Source organism: Naegleria gruberi (assembly GCF_000004985.1).
Source record: "Naegleria gruberi genomic scaffold NAEGRscaffold_69, whole genome shotgun sequence".
NCBI lineage: Eukaryota > Heterolobosea > Eutetramitea > Acrasida > Naegleriidae > Naegleria > Naegleria gruberi.
This window is the reverse complement of record NW_003163258.1, coordinates 154513-179263: the sequence shown is the minus strand read 5'-3', so window position 1 is coordinate 179263 and position 24751 is coordinate 154513. Positions and strand designations below refer to the sequence as shown.

The window sequence follows — 24751 nt, the reverse complement described above, 5'->3', positions numbered from 1 at the left end:
AACAAAGCAAGTCCCACTGCAAAAATAAATCCAACCAACACAAAATCCTTCCAAAAACAAGTTACTACATCAACCACAAACAAAGCTACAAATGCAAAACACTGCAATATTCCAATTATCAAGAAGGGTTTCAAACTGTCAGATGTTACAGGAAATAAAACAAACGATAAAAGACCACAAATCAAAGGAACTGAAACACTCAAGAGATTTAAATGCATTTTTTTCAATATGGCCAAACAAATGATTTGAATAGAATGCATGAAATTTCCATCACCATTTTAGAGCTTGTCTTTAGTATGGCGTCGAATTAATTTCGGAAAATTAGAATGTACAATTTTCCTTGAATTTCCTAAATGGAAACATAATTGGCCTACTTGCTTTGAAATTGTCAAGATTTTGTAATACAGATTAATTAATCCGTTACATCAAATTTAAAACAATAATAAAAATTTTATTTTCACAAAAAATGGTCTGAAAATCTTCATCTCAAATTTTTCAAGGCTTTTCATCACATAATGACAAACAACATGATTAAACATCTCCGTAGGCAGCAATAATTTCCACCGTAACAACCTTCTGAGCCTCCAATGAAGCCAAATATTCCTTGTATTCACTCGTAAAGACAAATCGAGAGAAGGTATCACCCAAATTAACCAATGTTTGCTTGTAGAGGAATTCAAAGGCAGAAACAACACCCTCCACCACATGATCAACATTTTCTACAGCAGCTACTGGCGATGAAGATTTGATATTTCCTTCTTGTTGTTGTTGTTCATTAGTAGAAGTTGTAGTTGTTGTTTTAGTTGATAAAGTAGCTACTTGATCATTCTTGATAACCACCTGTAGATTCCTATCGAGTCTTTCCACCTCACTCCTACTCACCTTCTCAGCAATTCCCAATTGTTGTTGCATATGTTCACTACTTGATGCTACATTCTTATAGACAAGTAAAAAGTTATTCCTACACTTGGCTGGTATATTCACTTCTGTGGTGCTTCCTGTTCGGATGTAGTTATTAAAGATGAATCTCATGAAGGTTGTTAGGTTGGTGAATTGTCTTCCTTTGGTGATGGTTTCATTGGCTTTCAAGTCAGAGTACAAGTAGAGGTTTTCTAGAGAGAATTCCTTCTCACAGAAGGCTTCGAATAATAGATAGCCTTCGTTCTTATCTAGCACATCCCTCATCTCCTCACTCATGATTCCTTCGTCGACCTTGTTATTGTTGCCACCATTCAATTTGTTGATGAGAAAAGTAGAGGCTTCATCATGTTGTTTCTTCTTCTTGTACTTGTACAATATGGCAATCAAGAGAGCAAAACCACCAAACACAAACAAGTAACTCACCACATAGAGTACTTCAAAGATGAAGGAGATTCCATCGAGAGCAAGTGCTTTCTTGTATGAATCCAAGTCAGCATATCGGTAGGAAAGACTGGAGGAGCCAATGGCAAGATTTAACACTTGGAAGACAAAGCAAATCATGTAGAGGAGCATTTCGAATCGGAAATAGAGTGGTTCATCAACTTGAATTAACCATTCGTAGAGTTGTTTTGGAGAGAAGAGTCGCTTCTTGATGGATTCTCGTGGTTCAGAGCTGAGAGTGGTGAAACTGACAGTCTTTCTCTTTCTTTCCTGACCTGCTGTTACGTGTTTCTTGGTGGAAATAATCCAATCAGCAATGGCTACAATGCAAATAACTGCTCCAAAGAAGAGAATACAAGTAATGTAACAAGATGATACAATATAGGTATAGGTAGAGGCATCAATGACTTGTGTCCTTACTAGAACAACCCAAAGAGTCCAGAAACAAACATTCAACACGGCAAAGATTGCAATAATTGAAAAGAATATTTTCTGAGAGGTTATCAATTTGAGGACTTTCAAAATCTTGGCATTCTTTGCCATATCTGATCTATTATCGGACAAGAGCTTGTACAAATGTTTAAGGAATTGGAATCTGGAAACTTGCATCACATAGCACAATGTAGCAGTCAAATTCAAAGTATTCACAACAATGGCAACACTGTTTGCAATAATATTGGCAGCATTATCACCAACTTCCCATACTTTGGGATCTGTTGTGGAAAGGAGCTGACTCACAAGGACACTTCTTTGGACAATGTAAATCAACACACTCTCTGCAATGAGAGCCACCATTCCTACATATGGGGTGATAAGTCTACTTGTTACTGGTTGCTCCTTTCTCAATATTATCAAACCAGTAATAATTACCAAAGCAACAATAGTATAAACAGCACCAAGAGCTATTTGTACAAAATATAATGTTGCAACTTCTTCTTTCATTGCTATCATAATACTGGTAGTCTTTTGTTCTACAAATGTTGTGAACATTGTAGTATGGCTGCATGAACATTCTACTGTGCCAGCATTCAGGTCAATATTGGAAAGTTGACAACCTCTATCGCTCCATATCTTATTAGTTTCATCCCAATATCTGCAGGAGAATGTGGAATTTACTGAACTGTTTTGTTGTGGAATATGAGATAATTTGAATGATAGCACAATTGGATGCTCGAGATTATCGAGTCGTACAATATTTTGCTCTTGAATGAATTTGAAATCGTTAATACTCGAAGCATGAATAGTATTTGATGTGTAATTGTCAAACTTCATGTTCTTTGTGTAGGAGACCATCGATAGACCACACTCCTTATTTAAGGTTCCATATTCCATCATGATACTTGTCAAATTTGCAGATACCTTATTGTTCTCCTCCTCGATTAGTTGATTACCCTCTATTGGAGAGGTCATCTTGAAACTAGAAACTGTAATATTCACCATACCAGTTGTGAATGAGATGTATTGGAGCTTTTCAGAGCTTGTGAGAAGTTTTGGAATTTCTGCTAACAATACCATTGAGGCAACATTATCAACTACGCCAACAGTTTTCTCGCTATCAACTCCACTTGCTAATAGGTTGGAAGTAATAGTCACAGTAGAGAGAATATTGTCAGGTGAAACCTTGCTTTTGACAAATCCATATACTCTCTTTTCGTATGCATAGATATCTTTCACATTATCAACAAACGAGGTGATCTTACTTGCTACTTCACTCACAATATTTTCATTAATTACACTCGTAGTGGATGTAAGACTGGTGATGGATGTGAGGGCAGTTTCTGGATTCTTTGGATCAATTTGAATATTTTTCACAATTTCATACACTAACTCACTTGAATTTCCTCCACTACTTGAGAGAACTGTATAGGATTTATCATAGGATGCAACTACTAGTGAAGTAGTGCCAAGCTCGTTGATTTTTTGGACCAATTCACTAGAAGTTCCATTAAAAGGAGAAACTGAAATGGAGAGTCCAGTTGGAGATGTTACAACATTTCCAATTGCATCCATAACATAGAGATAGAGTTGAATTTCTGAAACTTGACCCCTGGATTGTTGGATCAAGTAAGGAAGGTAAATATTGAACAAAGTAGTTTGTGCATAATCTGTAAATCTCACGTCCTTTCCATTAGAAACAAATCCAATAGCATATTTGAGAGGAAGAATTTGTGATGGTGCATTCCATGATGCGACACTAACTGAAAATGAGTCACTCAGGGCAACTCCCTTCTCTGGATTGACACTCATTAAATAATTTGATGATTTTGAAGTTGTGGAATTAGATGCTGTTGGTGGTTGGACTGGGGTAACGATATCCATACTTGTACTCGATGAAATATTTCCATTGTTTGAAAAAAGGGCAAGGGAAAGTGTGAATTTCTCTCCTTTTACATTACTTGTACTGAATTGGATTTGAATTGGTGGATTAAAGCTCATCAAATTATTACCTAAAGAAATGGAAGTGGTAAAACCAGTTTGATTGGCTGCTTGGTTGTTATCAATATTGATTTTCCATTCATATGAAATTTTTAATGTACAATTAGGAGTGCATGATAGGAACGAATTGATAGAAGTTTGGTTCAGTGAAATATTAGAAATTACTGCTGAAACGTCAATCTGTTTTGAAACCAAAACCGAGGGAAGACCAAAAACTCCCAACTTTCCTGAAATATTAACGCTTTTGGTATCAGTACTGTTTGAATTAGTGGATGTTTCGTTTGCTATTGTTTGATTATTTTGAACGGGAATGGATGAATTGTTTGTTGTTTGGTTTGAGTTCACTGTCTGGTTATTTTGTAGAGTTTCATTGGTTGTTTGATTGAAACTTGGCTGAATGGTAACATTAGGGGAAATAATAGTGAACAGGATAGTATTCGAAATTCTTGGAGGATATGGGCTGAAATTGGGAATTGAAGCATAAACCGACAACAGATACACTTTAGAGTAAGCTGAACTGAAAGTTACGAATGCATTCCTTCCACTTGTTGAAATTGAAATATTTGGATCCCAATTCTGGCATGTCCAATAATAATTTGTCATATTCAATCCATTATCCTTAATCTGATAACTATAATTATTGGAAATAGTTTCATTTCTCAACAATTCGATGGAGAATGGATTCAGATTCGCTTGACATTCATTCCCAACATAACCAGAAAGGCATGAGCAATTATTTGCTGTAACGCATTGACCATTTCCACTACAAACCATCAAATCTGAAGGTACTTTTCCAAAACAAGTGATACTAGAGCAGTTAGGCCCTGTAAAGGTTTGGTTGTTACAGATACAGCTTCCATCGACACATTGTCCATTTCCAGAACAAACTGAGTTGTCGGTGGCCAAAATACCAAAACACTTGACAATTTGCACACACTCTCCCAATCTCTTGTCCAATTCATAATCTGATGGACAATCAAGTTTGATTTTTCTAATCAAGTTATTTCCCGAATCGGCAATGTAAATTTCATCTTCATTTGGTGACATGTAAACTCCTCTTGGTGAATTAAGAGTTGTTAAAGTTGCCTCCTGAATATCTCCATTATAATTTATGCTTCCAGTTCCAGCTATAGTGGTGATTGTTCCATTACTGAAAACCTTTCGAATTCTATGATTGCCATAATCAGCAATATAAATGTCACCATTTTTGGATACGTAAATTCCCATAGGATAACTCAATTTAGCATTTGTAGCCAATCCACCATCTCCATAGAAACCAGCCAAACCACTCCCAGCAACTGTGGTAATGGTTCCATTCAAATCAATTTTTCTTACTCGATGGTTGACTGTATCTGAAACGTAAATTTCACCCTTCGAATTTACAAATAGAGATTCTGGACTATTCAAAACAGCGTTAGCAGCAGGTCCATTATCACCTCCAAAACCACCATAGTAAGAACCAGCAACAAGTGAAATAACTCCATCACTTGTAATCATTCTAATGCAATGATTTAATGAATCTGTGAGATAGATTGTACCATTATTGGTGACATGAATATCTGTTGGATTAATGAGTGCATATATGGCCTGAGCCCCATCACCAATACCTCCAACCACTGTGGAAATGGTGCCATTGGTGTTGACCTTTCTGATTCTATCTGATGAGAGAATGAACATTTCAGATGTTTGTGGATGAATAATTACTTGATTGGCAGTGTTAATATTTGCAGAGAGAGCTGGTATACCATCTCCATTGAAGTTAGCATTTCCAGTTCCTGCCACTGTGGTTACAATATTATTCGACAGCTTTCTTATAACATTATTAGTACTGTCAGCAATATATAAGTCAGAACCAACCATCCACAAGCCATATATCCATCTAAAATTGGCATTGGTTGCCAAACCACCATCTCCTGAATAGCCCAACACTCCAGTTCCAGCGATGGTCGAAACTATTCCATTAGTTACAACTCTTGTCTTTCCATTTGAAACATCTGCATAATAGACAGAATCGTCATTGCTAACCCAAAGAGCTCTTGGGGAGCTTGTACCAATAATTGCACTTGTGGCATTAATATTCTCCTCAGAAGATCCACTAGCTCCATTTCCAGCAATGGTTGTAATTATTCCAGTGCTGTATGAAACTTTTCTAACTCTACGGTTTCCAGCATCAGCCAAATAGTATGCAGTGCTGGTAGCAAAGACTGCAGGAGGGCCATTAAGGCTTGCACTTGTGGCAGCAATATCATCTCCATTGTATCCAGCCACTGATGTTCCAGCAACAGTTGTAATGATACCATTCGAAATCTTTCTTATTCTAGAATTAATAGATTCAGCAACATAAATATCACCACTTGGTGAGACACTCAATCCCCATGAAACTCCCATTAGAGCATTGGTGGCCAAACCACCATCCCCTGAAAAGCCACATATACCTGTTATGCCAGCAATTCTTCTAACTATTCCATCAGTTCCCAATTTGAGAACTCTGCAATTTCCACTATCATTCCAATAGAATTCTCCATTATAGTAGGAGAAACCACATCCATTATACAATCTTGTGGCCGTTCCAATCACATTTTCTTGACCAAAGGTCGCCTTACTTCCAGCAAAGGTGTACGATTTGCTATTGGTAATTAATTTGATTTTACCATTATTGAAATCAGCTATGAGAATATTGCCATTAAGATCTAATGCAGCACTTCTAGGAAAGCTCAAATAGGAGCTTGTTGCCAAAGCACCTTCTTGTGCAACTCCAAAGCTACCATATACACCTGCTACAATTGAAATTACTCCATTCACCACTTGTCTTACAATTGTTGATTCGGTGATGATTGTCTTGTTCTCATATAGTTTTATCCTCGTTGGATTGTATAATTGAGAGTATTGAATGGGAGTTGTGAAAGGTGCTTTGAAGGAAGTATTCTGTCCAGAAATGGTTATCAAAGTTTCATTGGAGTGAAGCACCTTTCGTATTCTGTTATTTCCACTGTCAATGAAAATGATATCCTCATCACTGGTAATGCAAATACTTTTTGGTTTGTTAATTTGTGCAATAGTAGCAAAGGATCCATCAGCAGAGAAACCAGAATTTCCAGAACCAACCACCGTATTGACCACATCTTGATAAACTCGTCTAATCACTGAGTAATTACTAGCAATTTCAGAATAATAGAGAGCACCCGAATAGGATGAGAAGGCAATTGAGTGTGGAGAAGATAATTGAGTTTCATTTCGATTAGCATTATCATCAAATAAGGAGCCTGCGCCAACATGTGTATAGAGCATTTCATCATTGAGATTAATCATTTTGATTCGTCTATTATCATAATCAACATAATAGAGGAGTCGATTTTCAAAATCTAAAGCCATTCCTGTGACTAATCCAATCGGAGAATCTACGGCTAATATTGGATCATCTCCACCATATCCACTTTCTCCAATTCCACAAATTGTTGAAATAATTCCATCAGATATTTTCCTAATTTGATAATTGAAAGTGTCAGCAAAGAATATTTCATTTTCATCTGAAACTATCAAGGAGGAAGGTATATTTACCGAAGAAATATTGGCAAATACACCATTCTGACCTAATTGTTGAATTCCATTTCCTGTAATTGTTGTGACATAACCTTTAGAATCAATTTTTCTAATTCTGTCCAATGTGGTAAAGTAAATTTCATTGGATTTAACAAAAACAGAACTAGGAGTGGATAATCTAGATTCAAGAGCAAGATATCCTTCTCCTGTATAGCCAGAATATCCATTTCCTGCTATGGTTACAATTGTATTATTGGAGGAAAAGATTCTTCTTATTCTATTCGATTCTACAATAAATAAATCACCTCCACTTTCATAAGAGTCAGTAAATAGAGATAATGGTGATTGCAAAACAGCTAAACTAGCATCCGAACCATCACCAACTTTTTGATATTAGTTTCCAATTCGAAAGCTCAATAGAAACCTACTTGTATTTCCTCCACCAAAATTGAATATCTTTGGAGTTGCAGAAAACCTATTAATCGCTCCAAAAACATTCAAACACCAACTAATAATTAAGAGATTGAGCAACAAGGCAGCAATTTTAACTTGTTTGAGTGCTGACATTTTTTTTTATCTCTGAATATGTTTAATGACATTTAGCTTTGGCGGTTCATACACAATTACTATCAATTACTATCATCCAATGTAATCGATCTATTAACATCTGATGAAATCTCATCGGAAATTCCTTAAACGAATTTTTGAACCCATGATGCCAAGTGAAAGGTTAAGAAAATTTTTGTAATAATTTTAATATATTCTTGCTTACAATAAATGAATTACAATGATTTACAATGCAGGCTATATTATTTCGAATAGATTACTTCGCATTCACCAATAATGGATTTTACAATAATTTAAAAAAAATGAGCAAACGAGCAAGAGAAGGTTGTTACTTGTCGGATCAATCAATATTCAACAATGATGATGCTATTAATGATCAGCTAAATAATTCCGAATCAGAATTAAAAAAGAAAAAATTAAAAGAACAAAATTACATCCTTCCCGATGATGTAATTTATGAAGTTTTACATTATTATTCCGGTAATTTTAAATTTATTGTGATGAATTGTGCATTGGTTTCAAAACAGTGGTTGAATGTCATTTTGGAAAGATTGAAATTACATATGAAATGTAAAAACAATGTGAAATTGAATGGTGAATTTTTACAAAATATTGAAACATTGTCAGTGAACTTTCGGATCAAAGGTGTTGTGTTTAATTGTGGAGTATTTGACTTGATGAGTAAATCATTAACTACACTGTACATTAGTAGGAACAATATTGAAAACGATGGAGCCAAACACATTAGTGCATTGAAACAGTTGACACTTCTTAATATTAGTTCAAACAACATTGAGGAAGAAGGAGCAAAATATATAGGTAAACTAGAGAAATTAACGTATCTTGATATCAGTAAGAATGATATTAGAAGTAATGGAGCTCTATATATTAGTGAACTGAAACAACTAACGAGTCTTGTGATATCATCAAACAATATTGATGAGGAAGGAGCTGCGCACTTGATTAAACTGACCAATTTAACAGAACTTGAAACTGTTAGAAATGAATTTGGTGCTGAAGGAGCTAAACATATAAGTGAAATGAAGCAGTTGATCAATCTTAATATTAATGACAATTTTATTGGAGATGAAGGAGCTAAATATATAAGCGAAATGAAACAGCTCACAATTTTAAATATTGGCTCGAATGAGATTACTGATCGAGTAAATTTTGAAAACTTTGGTCAATTGAATCAATTAACAGAACTTTACATTGAAGATAATTCTATTCAGACTAACGCATGTAAATACATTAGTCAACTGCAAAATTTAAACCTGCTGGATATAAGCGGTAATAATGTTGATGCTGAAGGAGCCAAATATATTAGTCAAATGAATCAACTAACTGAACTCGAAATTCACACGAATTCATTAGGCAATGAAGGAGCTAAACATATTTCAACTATGAAAGAATTAGAATATCTTTATCTTTGTGATAATGATGTAAGTGTTGAAGTAAAACAACATATTAGGGAAATATATCAAGATATCGATGTGATTCTAAATCTTTAATGATTAGTCCATCGAATTATATGTGATTAAATCAATTTGATCGAAATTAATATATGAGAGTTTTGATCCTCTTCAAGTCAGAATGAATTAGTCCAATTATTGTTTAAATAAACTAGAGATTATTTGCTGAAACGCCCGAAATTGGAATTCATTAAACTGATTTTTTCATAATGCATGTTGTTGAAAATATTTCAATTTAATAAATTAAATATTGATTAAGAAAGGACACTTGTCTTACTTCGAAAAAAGTGAAATATTGTTTGGATAATGTTCAATTCAGATCTAACACTCCATGAGTAACCCAAACAGCAGTTGTGGAATGTTCATATTTAAAATTGAATGAAACAAGATTTGTAAGAAATGCAAAATCACCTCCGTCAATTAAATGTTCAGAAAAGAAGGGAATTGTAAAATTGTCATCATCGAGGAAAACATTCAAGAATGAGTGCTTGTGGAAATGTCAAATTTATGTTTCATAATATTCCAATGTATGGAAACACGGATTTTGATGCATTCATTCAATGCTATTATGAAACATAAATTTGATTTCAGAAATCGTCATCCATAACCATTTATATTCCATAAAGGGGAGGAACTGCTCCTAGTCCTCTGCTTGATATTGCGACTGATGCGACAAGTCATAATGAATTGGTAATTGATGATTCTCAATCACCAATCTGAAATAAAAAAAATTTAAAAAAAAATAGGAAAAACAAATCAACCGCTCCCTTGCTGATTCCTAATTCACCTCCAATAACTCATCACGTGCAGAAATAGAAAATGGTTCTCTCCGAGTCGATCAAACAAAAAGTCGTTGAAAAATGGCAACAAGCTTTTGAAATTGCTGATAAATTGACCAGCCAAAAAGCCATCGATAGCGAAAATGGTGAAATGAAATATCATCACACTAAACAATTGGTTGATGTTTATGAATTGAAGGGGGATTCAACTACAGTCATTAGAGGAGATGTCATTGTTGATGATTTGGAAAATTCAAACGAATTTATTGAATATTTCACTTCTTTGGACATGAATATTGCCACAAAATTGGATCCCAATTCAAAGAGAGTTGATTTATTGGAAGAATGGAAAGATGATGATGGATCCAAGTGGAGAATTTGTTATTATTGCATTTCTGCTGGAGCTCCATTTGTTTCTGATAGAGATTTCATTTATGTTGTCAAATTCTTTACGAGGGATAATGTTGATTACTTTGTGTCAACCAGTTGTGATGAAATTTATGAACCTCCTTCAGATTTCAAACCACAAAAGGGAGCTGTCAGAGCTACAAACATTTTCGTTGCTCAACGTTATGAGAAAATCTCAGAAAAATCATATTTAGTGACCTATGCCAATCAAGCAAAACCTAATGGATGGATTCCAGTAGCAGTTGTCAATTCAGCAATTTATCCAGTTCCATTAACTATGGTCAAAGTTGCTGATTTTTTAGGAAAGAAGGTCAGAGTGCCAACTAATTCACCATCTTTGAAGAAGTAATTGTTGCTTTATATATTTTTGTAAATATATTTCGAATAAATTATATTAAACTCCATAATTGTATATTGATTGATTTCAATTCGTTATTTTCTACAACTCTTGGAATGAGTTTGCATAATGTCATGAATTAATTTACCATCCACATTGGTTTGCATGGAACTGAAATACTTGTTGAGTCCTCTTTCGGTTTGAACTAAAACTTTGTGAATATTGTCACATCCTATATCCATCAATAAAATAAACTTGTCCTCCTTCACTTGATTACTGATTTTGGCAATTTGAATATCTGAGGTGATGATTTGTCTGAATTCTCCTGCAGTTTCTACTAATTTTTCACTGATTAGGAAATTAATTCTCTTCTCTTGTCTCATTCTTTGAATCACACACTTCAAATAAGGTGGAATTAATTTGGAAACACCAATCATATTGATGCAAATCTTGATACGAGTCTTTGGAGATTGATATGGAGTCTTGACAATTGGGGTTTCAAATCTCAAGTTTTCTTCCACTTGATTGACAAATTCTTTCAATAATTCTTGACCTTCATAGAATAATTCCATCACTCTCAGTTCCTTGTACTTGATGAATTTCTTCATTTGTTTGAATTTTTCAATTCTATCAGTCATGAGTGGTGCATAGACGCTCAAATCATCCATATCTTGCTCGACAACGTGTTGCAAAATGGAATATTCTTGTTCCAATTGATTGTTTGATTCTTGTGCTTCTGAAAGTGGTTTGGCACCATCCAAATAGTGAAGCAAGATTGGAGCAGAGAGTCCTTTTTCAATGGCTTTGAGAGCTGAATGTTCAATCTTGTATAATTTATCAGCACTGACGAATCCCTCTCTATTAGCTCTGGAAAGAATAATCAAGGCAGGTAAACCTTCTCTCTTGATAACATTCTTCAAAGAATCTGAAACTCTGGTAACTTGCACATCAGTTGATTCATGAGCTGGGCTCTACACGTTCCAAAAGTCTTTAATGGAAAAATTATTAGAAAGTAAACTTACCCTAACAGAAGGACAAACTCCAAATAAATTGTTCACATTGCAAACTTGGTGAATAGTTGGAAAATCATATTCATATCTCAATAATGAGAGAGTATAGAATGGAATATTGTCCAACATGATGAGAACCAACTTGTTAATCTTTTTCAATTCTTCCAGAGCTACTTTTGGTCCACCACACCACATTTCCAAAACTTCTGGTGAATAGAATGTATATCTAGGAGCTCTGGTACCCTCCTTTTCAAAAATTAATCCCTTAAAGAAGAGCTCATCGATAATCTTTGAAATCCACTCTCTATTGTGTTCCTCATTGGTCCAGACCTTATCCACTCCTTCCTTAGTTGGAATTTTAATTGGCTTTGAATAGCAAATCTTACTTGGAGAGAGGAGATTAGCTAACATATCAAACAAGTGTCCAAATTCATCCCTTGGAAGTAAACTAGCAAGCGTTGGATCTGTGCTAGTGAAAAAATCCTCATTCAAATGTAAAATATATGGAGTATTGTTGAAAATTTGATGATTCAATCGAGAAATTTGATCCATCGAATAAACATCCCATCTGACATGTTTTTGCTTTTTCAATTTTTCAGATTTTGTGCAAACTGCCTTTTCATTCTTGTAAATCTTGCCATTCTCATCTACCATGGTTTCAAATGTCAAATCACTGACAGTTCCATCCCAGAAAATTCCACGCATATTCTTGTAGCAAATCTTTGGTTTTCCCTTTTTAGCATTGGATCTCTTGGCAAGAACTGCTGTATGTCTACCTCTTGGCATTGCAAAATGAGATCCTTCCCAATCATTGTGAACCCAAACAACGTGTCCTCCCAATAAATCATAATATTGACTTGTGGAAATGAAATTATTGATATCAGTCATCTTTTCAATTGCTGTAATTGATTTCTTCTTTTTCAAATCCAAAACTGGCAAACTCTTTGAGTGTTGAATTATTTTGTGACCTGAATGAGAATCCACATGAAGAATTGGCAAAGACAAGTGGGATGGCACAAGTCTTTCCTGTTTGGCCACAATCAGAGCACTCATCACTTGAGAGTGATCATTCACAACTGCCACAAATACCTTACTGATTGGAGTCTTTTTATAAAATTCCTTCACTTTTAACATTTCCTCTTTCATTTCTTTAGTGAGCTTGTCACTTGCCCTTTCCAAAGTTTCCTGATCTGCCTTTTCGTGTTCAAACAATTGACTGTATCCTTCCTCGAGTGGCACATTTTTCAATCTATGATCATTCTTAGTCCTCAAACGTGTGAAAAAATCCTGAACAGTTGACAGAATCAATGTAGATTCGGAATGTTTCGTATTCATTCCATCTCCTCCAAGTGAATTTCCTGAATTTAAAGAATTTGATGCAGAATTTGATTTTTTCATTGAATAATAAACAAAAACAATAAAAGTCAGAAAGGAAATGAAGAAAATAATTCCCAATACGAAATAGGATAAATTACAGCAGAAACCTCCACTGGAATTTCTCCAACTCTTTCGGAATAAACTATTGGCTCCTCTAATTGGAGAAAAATTCATTGGAATGTTGACATTCTTTCTATTGATGGAAGAAGGGTTATTCGAAACTAGTGGTAAAATTGAAGAGGAGGAAGAAACACCAGACGAAACTCCACTACTATTAGAATTTCGTTCTTGATGTGTCAAGGAAATATTTAACCGATTTCCAGTAAAATTAGTTGTTGGAAAGGTTGAAGTTGGAGACGAAACTGGTGATGGATTAAACTTGAAAGGCTGTTGACCAACAGAAGTGGAAATTGGTCGAAAATTCGAATTATCGGAAGGTGAAGAAATTCTATCATTTAAATTATTCGAATTGTTATTCGAAATTGAGGATCTTTGATAGAGAGCAGATGAAGATGATGTTGTATTGTTGTTGGTGTTTGTATTGACTGAGGGAATAGTCGAAAACAATCCTCCCCTCTTCATGTCTATTAATTTTTTTTGATGTGTGAAATCTGACGTGGTCATTAAAAACTGTTCTGAGATTTATTGACCCGTGATGCTCAAAATATCTTTTCACAACATGATCAACCATCCGAATCTTGTATTTTTCAATTTTATTGTAATATTTATTGTAATACTATTTAATATTATACAGTAAATAATATTAAATAGTTTAAATAGATAATGAAAAAGACCTTTTTTTGGTTCCCATTCAACAACAATCAAATAACTTTGAAAAAATACCGACAAGAAAATTCATCAAGAATTTTAAATTTTCATTATCCGCCATCATCATCATACTCCGCTCAATATAATTAAATATTAAATATATTAATTTTCATCATCAAAGTAGAGAAAGGAATATATCAAACAATTCATTCATCATCATGTTACAATCTCCACCTACTTCCCCACAGGAAAAAACCAACAAATCATCCAATTCTGATATTATTGATGATGAAGATTTTGAACAACATTCGAGTTTAACAACAAACTCTAATTGGTCCTACTTTTCCAATGAAAGTAATAGTAATTCTAATATTCCCAGTGGTGTTGTTGGTGCTTCTACTACTCATCATCATACAAAAGTAGGCTTTGATGAGGATATTGATGATTTACATACGAATACTTCGACTGGATCGATTACTTCACCATTTTCTTCATCGCTGAAGGATTTTCCATCATCAGCCTCTTCCATGCATCATAATACAACAACAACAACAATATTAAATAGTAATAGTAATAATAGTAATAATAATAATAATATAAATAGTGATAATATGAATAATGATGATGATGATGATAATAGTGGTAATAATGGTCGTTCGAGAGGAAATTCCAAATTATCTATATATACCGATAATTTAAATATTAAAACTGTAAAAACTGTATCACCATCACCTTCTATTCAAACTCAGCAACAACAACAAGATTGGTTCTTTATTGAGAATGTAGATTTTCCTGTTGGAACACAATTAAATTATGATGAAGGAAATACACTTGATTATAAATTGACAATCTTTTCGGATTATATCAATTTCAAGACGACCAATAAGGAGGAATCACAAAAACTTGAAAAGGAGCTCATTGCAGAAAATATTGGTTCATTGGAGAAAACACCAGTGAGTGAGCATTCACATGTTCAATTTGTAATTTCACCAACAACCACTGCAACTTCTACTAGTTCAACAAATTCAGAATCAGGTGTTATAGATTATGCTAAATTAGGAGAAAGAATGACTGAGTATTTGATTGCTTATTTAAACTCTAATGGAGGTGCTTTGATTTTTGGTGTTCGAGATGATGGTGTTGTCATGGGAATGAAACTCTCTGAAAAACAAAGAGACAAGATTAGACTCATGTTTGACAATTGTATCAGAAATTTCCAAATTACACCAGCTCCAAGAGTTGCTATCCATTATCGATTGGAATTCAAAAAAACAACCAATGTACCTAGTTTGTGGATTATGATTTTGGAAGTTAAGAAATCAGACTTTTTCCACTATGCTCACATTAGAAGTCATTTGAAAAGTTGGGAAAGATTGTCTGCTTCCAACTTTTGCCTTTGTGACAGACCTCAAAGATTCGTAGAGAGATTGAGAGAATTGAGAAGTACACAAGAGTATCAAAATGCAGTGATTCAAATACCAACCATGTCTAGGAGAAATTCAATTTCCTCTAACAATTTGCAGCAACAAGCAACAGCCAATAAGACTGGCAATACAAGCCCTAAGAGAATGATTGATGGATATTTTACATTGGTCTTTTCAGATACTCAATTAACTGTATGCGAAACAGTTTTGGCACGTGCTGGATTTGATAAGAGAATTTATAGATTGGAATCTTATTGTGGAATGGATGAACAGGGTAGATTTTTGGTGGATAGACCATCAAAATTCTTCAAATTAATTTATCAATTCTTACAAATTGGATACGTGAGCGTGAAAATGTATGATTGGGCTGTTTTCAAATTGGAAGCAGAATATTATGGACTTGCTGAACTATTGGATGGCGACCAAACCACAACAGAGAAGTATGACACTTTCGTAATTCTCAAAATGGTGAAGGGAACCCACATCCACACCTCCATTTCACAAGCATCACTTTCCAACAAGATTGGCACTCCACTCCTCTCCAACACACTCAATGTAAGCAACAACGGTCAGTGCATTCCTCTCCACAACAACAACAATAAATAAGATTGTTGTTGTACAAAGTTGGATCTTCCAATTACCTTCCATTAATAGGAGTTAGTATTCTGAATAATGCTCCCTTAATGGCGGGGTTAATTTTAGGAGCACGCGGAATTGCAAGATTTCACAATCTAAAAAAAATGTGTAAACATCATCACCGAATTGCAATTGGTACCCACCACTTGTTGATTTGCGTCTTGGTTTTAGCTTTGAGTTTTACACATCAGTTTGTGGTGGTGGTGGCGAACGGAGAGGAGATTGCTGCCGAGATGGGAAAGATCTATCAAATTGATCAGCAGAATAGTTTACCTCTGAATAATAATACAATGGAATCTGCTACATTTGTTTACAATCAACCACTTCCTTCCTTTTATTTGATGAAAGTGTTTTATGAATATCCTACTACTACTACCGATCATGATACAAATTTTACATTTTCAATTTCTAAATTTTCATATTTGAGACATTTCAAATTTGATGCAAATTTCACTGGACAAGAAAAGATTTTTGTGGATATAATGACATTGGATGGAATTTTCAATAGGGATGTGAGTCAAATGAATGTAACTATTATTGGTAGTGGCGAAGCGGAACATGTTCTTTCAGTTCAAGGAGATGAATATGGAAAATTGACAAGAAATTGCAGGAAATTGAGTTTTGAATTGAATCTTGCAAAGGCAGTTTCATTGTCTGAAGGTGGAAATGAATTTTATCTGGATGTTTCACCTAACGATACTCCAAAACCAAAGGAAATTTCATTGAATGAGTGGATTGATGTTTCCTATCCATCCAGTTACTCATTACAAACTGGTAATCAATGGAATAGAGTGATTACTCTTGCATTCCCAAAACAACAACCAATCTGTGATGGAACAGCATCTCCTCAATTTGAGCTGGCTCCTGCATCAAATGTTAATCCAAAAGATATTGCTGACACTAGATATCAAAATAGTCAAGATGAGCTTGTTGTTTTGAGAGCTTACATGTTTTATGATGCTCACTATTTGGAGAAACTTGAAAGCACATTCTCATTCTGGTATCAATTTGATAACATGAAGGATATTAATGGAAACGAAGTGAAAATTCAAGCAAATTCAATAACTTGTGGAAGTACTATTGGAAGTGGATATCAATTTGGAACTGTAATTTCACCAATTATTCCATCATCTGATAATGATGGACAGATGGTTTGTGATATGTCAAACAATCTCCTTTTTAACAATTCTCTCATTATTGTTTATGGTAATATCAAAAAGACAATTCCACCAAAACCATTCATTTCAACACTTGCTGATGGAACCAAATTATCTGGATCTATTACTTCTGCGAGTCCAGTTTACTTGATTGCACAAACTCACGATGACAGTTGCATTACATTTGATGGCACCGTTTCTGGTAGCCCATTAGCTATTTATGCTTTACAACAAAAGTCCAATATTAACAATCCAACCCTTCCAACAATATCAAGCTATACTGAAAAGCAAATTGCTCAAGTTGGATCCAATTCAATCAAATTCTGCTCCAGCGATGCAGTTTCTAAAGAAATTGGAAGTGATGTCCAACAAGTGGTATTCCTCTTTGACACAACCTCAAATGATACTATTTCAACTTACAAATTCTCCTCTTCTATTCAACCTTATTGGAGAGTTCCAGTAATTATTGGAGTTTGTTTGGCTGCTGCATTCGTTCTGGTGGCTGTTTTGCTTACTGCACTTGGATTCTGGCTCTGTTTAAGAAAGAAGAAGAAATATGCCTATATTGATATTCAATAGATCGTCTCGTGGACATGCTCTACATAACTAATAAATAATTGTAAACTTTCGAATCGGTTTATTTATCTAGCGGATTATCAAGTCCTCCACACACTCAACTTGAGGACTTGTTCAACTCCTCCTTTTACAAGATCAAAGAGAATCCAATTAATTCAAAACTAGACCAAAAAAAACCCGCTCACAACCAACACCATGCCACTCACCGAAGAATCAAAGAAGAAAATCCTTGAAAAGTGGAAAACTGCCTATGAATTGGCTCAGAACAAGTCATCCCTCGATGCAATGCACTATCATCACACCAAACAGAATATGGATATTTATGATAACAAGGGGGATGCCAATACAATCATCAGGGGAGATGTAATTGTTGAGGGAATGGATGATGCCAAGCAATTGTTGGACTATTTCTCCACTGATGATTTGGAAAAGACGAATCATGTGCAGAAAGGATCGATCAGATCGAATACTTTGGAAGAATGGAAGGACGAAAGTGGAGATTTGTGGAAGATTAGATATACTTGTTATACTGCAGGTGTTCCTTTTGTTGCTGATAGAGATTTACTTTGTGTGGAAAAATTCTTTACCAAAGAAAATGTTCTTAATCACGTTTCAACAAGTGTTGACGACTTGTACGAAACTCCAAAAGATTTCTCGTTCCAAAAAGGTGCTGTTCGTTCGACCAACATTTTTGCATGGAGAAAATTTGAAAAGTTGAGCGAAAAAACCTTCCATGTTTCATTCACCAATCAAGCATCTGCCAATGGATGGATTCCTGCATCAGTTGTTAACAGTGCTGTGTACAGTAGTCCTTTGGCAGTTGTGAAAATTGCCGAATTGTTAGGATTTAAGGTTAGAACGCCATCAAATTCTCCATCCTTAAAGAAATAACTCTTATCCTTTCACCTGTTGTAATGATTGTCCAATCTTCTTAGAGAATTTGTAATAATAATAGATTATTGAGTGAATAAAAATTAATCCTATATTACAAATTATTTACATGGTTTTCTTTTCTTGTTCAGCATGTTGTAATTCATTCAAATCTCTGTCCACAATTTCTGCCTTTTCGTCCATTCTCATAACAAGTGTTCCGATAAGAATTGGGAACATTAATTGTACACCAACAATCAAAATAACAACATGACTCTTTGCCCATCTCATCACAGAAACGTAAGATAACCAAGAATAATCCTTTGATTCACTCAATCCATCAACTCCTCTAATCCATCCAATAAACAATTCAAACAAGATGGTCAACAAGAGCCACCAAACACCAATCAAGAACATATTTCTCTTTCTTTCAAAAGAAAATAATTTCCTCGTCGTATTTGAAATATTGCTCAATGTTAAATTTGATAATCCGCCAGTAAGGGATGATGTACCTTCGGAGTTGCTATTAGCAGCACTTGATGCTCTTTCTCTCTTCTCCTTTATCAAGGCTTGCTTTTTATAACTTCTCTTTTGCATAAAAAAGTAATACATTAATAGTAAATTAATCAAAACAAGACTAGATGTTGCAAATATATGACTCCACAATTCACCTGCTAAAGGTTCATACACTGATTCTCGGAGAAAACTATTAGACACAGACAAGAGAAGGAAAATCAACCAAAACAAGGTTGCATGTACCATCATTATAGATCGTTCCATTTTCTACTATTATTCCGATATAATTTAAATTATGATGACGATGATGATGTATTAATAATACGTGTGTTGTATTCAAAATTGAAAAAAAGCTTCGCTAAATAGGTTGAGGTATTTTTTTTGTTAAATTTTTGTTTGTAGCCTTTTTTGAGTTTTGGAAAATTTGCAATTTTGGAATTTAATTTCCATTCTCATTCGAATTGGGCGAATTGGAACACGAAAATTAAAATGTTAATAAATAATATTCAATAAATAGCAGTAACATTCCAAAAATATTTAAATTTACAATTTTTTTTACAATGTATTTAGGAAATCAAATGAAATATCACTCAATTCTGAGGATTGACTTGCTTGACGAAGCATTGCAATCATGTAGGTTTTTCCTTTTGACATGGCTTTGAAATGGATGATTAAAATGTAGATGAATAGATGAAATTACTTACCACCATCAGCAAAATAGACAATCATGTGTTGAAATCCTCCTGTAACAAATGCTGTCTTGTTTGAGAATTTCCTACATAATTCCTCTAATTGAGTACTTCTTTTTACACCTTGACTAGTTTCCATGACTGCTCCCAATTGATTGTTGGAATTATTTCCACAAATGAGTACTTGTCCTGAACGAGTAAGGATAATGGTTTGATAGGTGTGAATACCAACATTGGTAATTTCCTTATAGCACAAATCGTGATTCATTGTCCAATTAGAAACTCTTGAGCTTGGAATTCCAGTCTCACCTGAGCCGTTATCTCCCCAACAATAGACCTCATCTTGTGATGTTATTGCAATGCCGGAAAGTGATCCACAAAAAATCTTGGAAACAGGTGCATCAATATTCATTCTGGTCCATGCTGAAGTTGAAGCATTTTCAACTGATTGACCAATACTATACAAATGTCCTCTTCCTGTTGTTGAAAATTAATCTCAAATTCAATAATTCACAACAACATACTATTTACAACCATTGTGTTAAAAACTCCACAAGAAACATCCACAATTTCTCCAATCATTTTCTGATCTGCATCTGCAATTTTAGTATATGCATGGGTGGTATCACTTCCTGAAAGTTTTCCTGATATGTACACTGTATTATTAACAAGAACTGCAGAGTGATAATATCCAAATGCAATCTTCATCACTCTGTGAGCTCCCCAAGGTGTAGGATTGACCGGTTCAGGTACCAATAATTTACTTTTTGATCCAGCTCCAAGTTGGCCATCATTATTAGATCCACATCTCCAAAAAGTACCATCTTTACAAATTCGTCATGTATGCAATCAATTCCATTAAACACTTGGCCAACAAAGCAACATACCCTTCATGATAAAGAATGTAAATGTATCTCCTCCTAATATTGTCTCTATGGTTCCATAATGTGGAATCAGAGTTCTATTCTTCGAGAGAGGTTCATAATCAACACTAGTTCCATTCCCCAACTCTCCTGATGAATTCTGCCCACAACAATACAATTGATCTGACTCGGTCAGAAAGAAAGAAGTTCTATATCCACATGCAGCATGTTTAATTCTTTCATATCCAAACAATGAAGGCTCAAGAGGAACAAAGGCTTTTTTCATCACCATTAAAAATCAATTAAATTATCATGATCATGATTTAAATAATACACCATCATACAAAAATAGATCAAAATTCATTCCGATCACAATCACACATAAAAAAGCCAAAACTTCTTGAGAATTTTGTAGTGATGCTCGTTTACTTACCACCCGGATTCTTTACTGCTGGATATTCATAATTATCGGTCATACCAGCCGCAAATACATTCGCTTCCATCTTTTTTCAAATTAAATATAAAATTTAAGAGGATAAAAAAAAGCGGGCTTTATGAAAAGTTTTTTGATCTTTTTTTTAGAATTGAAGATGCAAGTTCAATCTCTTCTTAATGAACATCATTATAATTATTATTCATTCATTATTTTCAACAATGAATTATGAATTCAATATATGAAAGACAGTTGGTTTGAAATATAGATTACAAAATTTGTGAACAAAATTAAAATGTTTCTCCATGTTTATGAATAAAATTTGTTCCAAATTCATCATAATGTTCTCTGCAATACCACATGTAATTCATTTGAGAATGGAGAATCATGAAGGCAGCTCCAATCCATTCAGAGTATTCATTTGACATGTTGACATGCCTTACTTTCATTGATGGTGAGGCACTCTTCTCAACTTGATTCACTATTCGAGTGGAATAGTTTGGAATTCGTGAATTCCCTCCATCAAGAATAATGTTTCCAAACATGTCTCTTTGAGTGTCAATTTCACATTTCTGTATTGAGTCAATTAGTAATTGGTCAATTCCAATGGAATCTATTCCTAGGCATTGTGGATTGAATAAGGCTTCTCCTATTTCAAATCTTTCGTTTCCAATTTCTATTCGATTTCCATCAGGTAATTCGTAAAATAATTCAGATGAATCTATATGCTGCAAATCATCGTTAGAAAGTGAAATTCTTGCACATTTCTCTTTCAATTCTCTCACAATTTCAAAATCTGCTTTCATTTTGAAACAATGACCTTTCGTATTTAGTAATTTTCTTGAATATTCCGTCAGATCAAAACCTCCCAAATTTAGTCGACGAATAGTTTGGGGAAGAACATATCCATTAGAAATTGAAACTATTTGAGAAAGTCCCTCTCCGGAATGTAAAACAGCTCCGCAAGTTCTTCCAGACGAATATAGAGATAGCAAGGGTTGATATTCGAAATAAAGCCCTGGAATGCCAAAGGTTTCGAATAGTAATTCTACCATTTTCTCTCGGTTAGAATCTGGATTGAGAAGAGAATCAGAAAGAAAAAGTGAAAACTCGTGTGGATCCACCTTTAATTCACTTTCGAATATATATTGAAATAATAATTCCAAATCATCCCAATCTTGAACAATTCCTCTCCTGATCGGATACGAAATATCCAATATCCCTCTCCTCCTCATTGCTTCATTTCCAACATATCCCAATTTGACATTTGTCATCATGACAGGTTTATATTTCACTCTTCCAATCATTGATGAAATAATTAATGAAGGTTCATCATGAAAATGTAATCCAGCCTTTATCGATCCCGATCCAATATCCAAAATCAAAGATTGAACATCTGTCATTTTTTTTCAATTTTTTCATTCAAGTTCAAGTTCCATTTTCACATTCCTTTGTTACTATCCAACTTCCTTTTTCCTTCCACAAGAAGAAAATGTAAAGTAATGGTTTATAAGTCTTTTATATTTCTCCCTTAGTAAAAAAAGTTCATTCGTGTTAATTGTAGCTTAGTTGTTTGTTAAGGATGAACTTTGAAAAAAATGAAACAACAACAAGAAGGAAGGGATGTACCAACTCTCTCTTCAAGAGAAGATTATGTAATTTGGGCCTTAATTTGTCGTGATTCTGAAAAGTATGAAGTAAGGAAGAACAAGAGAATAATGGATTAACATGATTGTTGTTTTGTTGAATAGAAATGGCTGCTGTATTGTACAAGTCATTTGATGAATTAATTCTTGCATCATCGGGAGAATTTATTCCTTCACAAGAGGAAAGAAAATTGTTAAAGTTGGCCTTTACAGAGACAATGAAGAAAAAGAGAGCTGTTTATAATGTAGCTTCATCAATATGATCCCTCGGACGTATCAAACATGTTTACCAGGAAAGTTTTAAATGAAATTCATCAACTTGCTGAACAGTTGATTGAGATGATTGACAGAATTTTGAAAGTAAAAGGATTGACTGATCAAGAATTGGTTTTCTATGCACAACTCAAAGGAGATTTCTATAGACACGTTCTTACTGTTGACCCAGAATCCGCCAAAGATGAATTATTGAAAGAAAAATGTTTGAACTCATATGAATCAGGTATAGAAACAATCAAAAGTCTCTCAATTGTGGATCCAACTAGATTGAGTTTGATCATTTCACTTGTTGTATATTACAGCGATGTTTTGAAAGATAAGAAAAAGGCAATTGAAATGGCTCAATCAGAATTTGATAAGGCAATTCCTGAAGTCGATTATTTAAGTGATGAATGGTATAGGGAAGCCATACTCCTTTTACAAATATTGAAAGACAACATCATAATGTGGAGTTGTGAATTAGAAGAATTAGAAGAATTAGAAGAGTAATTTAATTTCTTTCACATTCGTGTTCAAAATAAGTGACAGAAGTAAATTGAACACTCTCTGTCATTGTAATCAATCTATTTAACTGAAGATTTTAATCTTAATTTAAAAAACAAAAAAATGAACAAACGAATAAGAGAAGACATTACATCTGCCGATATTTTAATATCAGAAAACAATTCCCATTCATCTCAACAAGAAGCAAAAAAGACAAAACTCTCACCATTTGAAATATTCTCTGATGATGTAATTTATGAAATTTTAAATTATCATCGGAATGATTTTATATTTATGGTGATGAATTGTGCTTTGGTTTCAAAACAGTGGTTGAATGTCATTTCGGAAAGATTGAAATTTTCATTAGTTTGTGGCAGTGATTCGAAAATGCAAGGTCAATTTTTACAAAATATTGAAAATCTGAAAGTGAGAATTGGGACTATTGCTTTTGAACTATTTGATTGTCGATTGTTTGGATTGATGAAACATTTGACTCAACTTGATGTTTCGGTTAATTTATTTACATTCAGTCAAGCAAAGTTAATTGGAGAATTGGCTCCACAGTTGACAAATCTCAATATTTCTCACAATACTATTGGTGTTTATGGAGCCAAGCACATTAGCAAATTGAAACATTTAACAATTCTCAATATTTCTGGAAATCTTATTGGACAACAAGGAGCAAAAGCTATTAGTAACTTGGAATACTTAACAGAACTCAATATTAGTAATAATAGTATATTCGAAGAGGGTGTTAAATTTATTGGAGAAATGAAACAATTAAGAACTCTTGATATTCATAATAATATGATTGAAGAGAAGGGAGTTGAACATCTCACTCAACTTGAACAATTAACTAAACTTGATATTTCTAACAATAGTATTGGAGCAAATGGAGTCAAATATTTAACGAAAATGAAACAATTAACAATACTGGATGTTAGTTATAATAGAATTGATGAGAAGGAGTTTTATTTTTGAAGGAACTGAAACAGTTTAATGAGATACGAGGTGATGGCAATTATTCGAAACGAAAGGCTTAACCAATTACACAATATTGGCCTTTGTTTCACCAATTCTTCTTGAATTTTGAAAACTAAACAGTTTCGAATACAAAACATTCAAC

At 34.0% G+C, this 24751-nt stretch overlaps 10 protein-coding genes across 10 annotated transcripts; 5 read left to right on the top strand and 5 right to left on the bottom strand.

Moving 5' to 3' along the window:
• Positions 1–531: 531 nt before the first annotated feature.
• On the bottom strand, positions 532–7905 carry NAEGRDRAFT_74387 (uncharacterized protein; the record flags this gene model as incomplete). The annotated part of the gene is made up of 2 exons (XM_002670590.1): positions 532–7721; positions 7767–7905. The coding sequence occupies 2 exons, from the start codon at positions 7903–7905 to the stop codon at positions 532–534; spliced, it is 7329 nt and encodes a 2442-aa protein (XP_002670636.1).
• A 302-nt stretch (positions 7906–8207) lies between these two features.
• Positions 8208–9416, top strand: NAEGRDRAFT_74386 (uncharacterized protein; the record flags this gene model as incomplete). The annotated part of the gene is made up of 1 exon (XM_002670641.1): positions 8208–9416. One exon carries the CDS (start codon positions 8208–8210, stop codon positions 9414–9416), a length of 1209 nt encoding a protein of 402 aa, XP_002670687.1.
• Positions 9417–10123: 707 nt separating this feature from the next.
• NAEGRDRAFT_59652 (uncharacterized protein) lies at positions 10124–13870 on the bottom strand (the record flags this gene model as incomplete). Its single annotated transcript, XM_002670589.1, has 2 exons — positions 10124–11872; positions 11924–13870. 2 exons carry the CDS (start codon positions 13868–13870, stop codon positions 10997–10999), a joined length of 2823 nt encoding a protein of 940 aa, XP_002670635.1. The 3' UTR covers positions 10124–10996.
• A 404-nt stretch (positions 13871–14274) lies between these two features.
• Positions 14275–17902, top strand: NAEGRDRAFT_59651 (uncharacterized protein; the record flags this gene model as incomplete). Its single annotated transcript, XM_002670640.1, has 2 exons — positions 14275–16048; positions 16288–17902. 2 exons carry the CDS (start codon positions 14275–14277, stop codon positions 17850–17852), a joined length of 3339 nt encoding a protein of 1112 aa, XP_002670686.1. The 3' UTR covers positions 17853–17902.
• A 142-nt stretch (positions 17903–18044) lies between these two features.
• Positions 18045–18740, top strand: NAEGRDRAFT_74381 (uncharacterized protein; the record flags this gene model as incomplete). The annotated part of the gene is made up of 1 exon (XM_002670639.1): positions 18045–18740. One exon carries the CDS (start codon positions 18045–18047, stop codon positions 18738–18740), a length of 696 nt encoding a protein of 231 aa, XP_002670685.1.
• A 105-nt stretch (positions 18741–18845) lies between these two features.
• On the bottom strand, positions 18846–19499 carry NAEGRDRAFT_74380 (uncharacterized protein; the record flags this gene model as incomplete). The annotated part of the gene is made up of 1 exon (XM_002670588.1): positions 18846–19499. The coding sequence occupies one exon, from the start codon at positions 19497–19499 to the stop codon at positions 18846–18848; it is 654 nt and encodes a 217-aa protein (XP_002670634.1).
• A 291-nt stretch (positions 19500–19790) lies between these two features.
• Positions 19791–21290, bottom strand: NAEGRDRAFT_74379 (uncharacterized protein; the record flags this gene model as incomplete). The annotated part of the gene is made up of 5 exons (XM_002670587.1): positions 19791–19891; positions 19940–20401; positions 20449–20748; positions 20812–21063; positions 21221–21290. The coding sequence occupies 5 exons, from the start codon at positions 21288–21290 to the stop codon at positions 19791–19793; spliced, it is 1185 nt and encodes a 394-aa protein (XP_002670633.1).
• A 220-nt stretch (positions 21291–21510) lies between these two features.
• On the bottom strand, positions 21511–22623 carry NAEGRDRAFT_74378 (uncharacterized protein; the record flags this gene model as incomplete). The annotated part of the gene is made up of 1 exon (XM_002670586.1): positions 21511–22623. The coding sequence occupies one exon, from the start codon at positions 22621–22623 to the stop codon at positions 21511–21513; it is 1113 nt and encodes a 370-aa protein (XP_002670632.1).
• Positions 22624–23205: 582 nt separating this feature from the next.
• On the top strand, positions 23206–23631 carry NAEGRDRAFT_74377 (uncharacterized protein; the record flags this gene model as incomplete). Its single annotated transcript, XM_002670638.1, has 1 exon — positions 23206–23631. The coding sequence occupies one exon, from the start codon at positions 23206–23208 to the stop codon at positions 23629–23631; it is 426 nt and encodes a 141-aa protein (XP_002670684.1).
• Positions 23632–23748: 117 nt separating this feature from the next.
• Positions 23749–24606, top strand: NAEGRDRAFT_74376 (leucine-rich repeat protein; the record flags this gene model as incomplete). The annotated part of the gene is made up of 1 exon (XM_002670637.1): positions 23749–24606. The coding sequence occupies one exon, from the start codon at positions 23749–23751 to the stop codon at positions 24604–24606; it is 858 nt and encodes a 285-aa protein (XP_002670683.1).
• Positions 24607–24751: the final 145 nt, after the last annotated feature.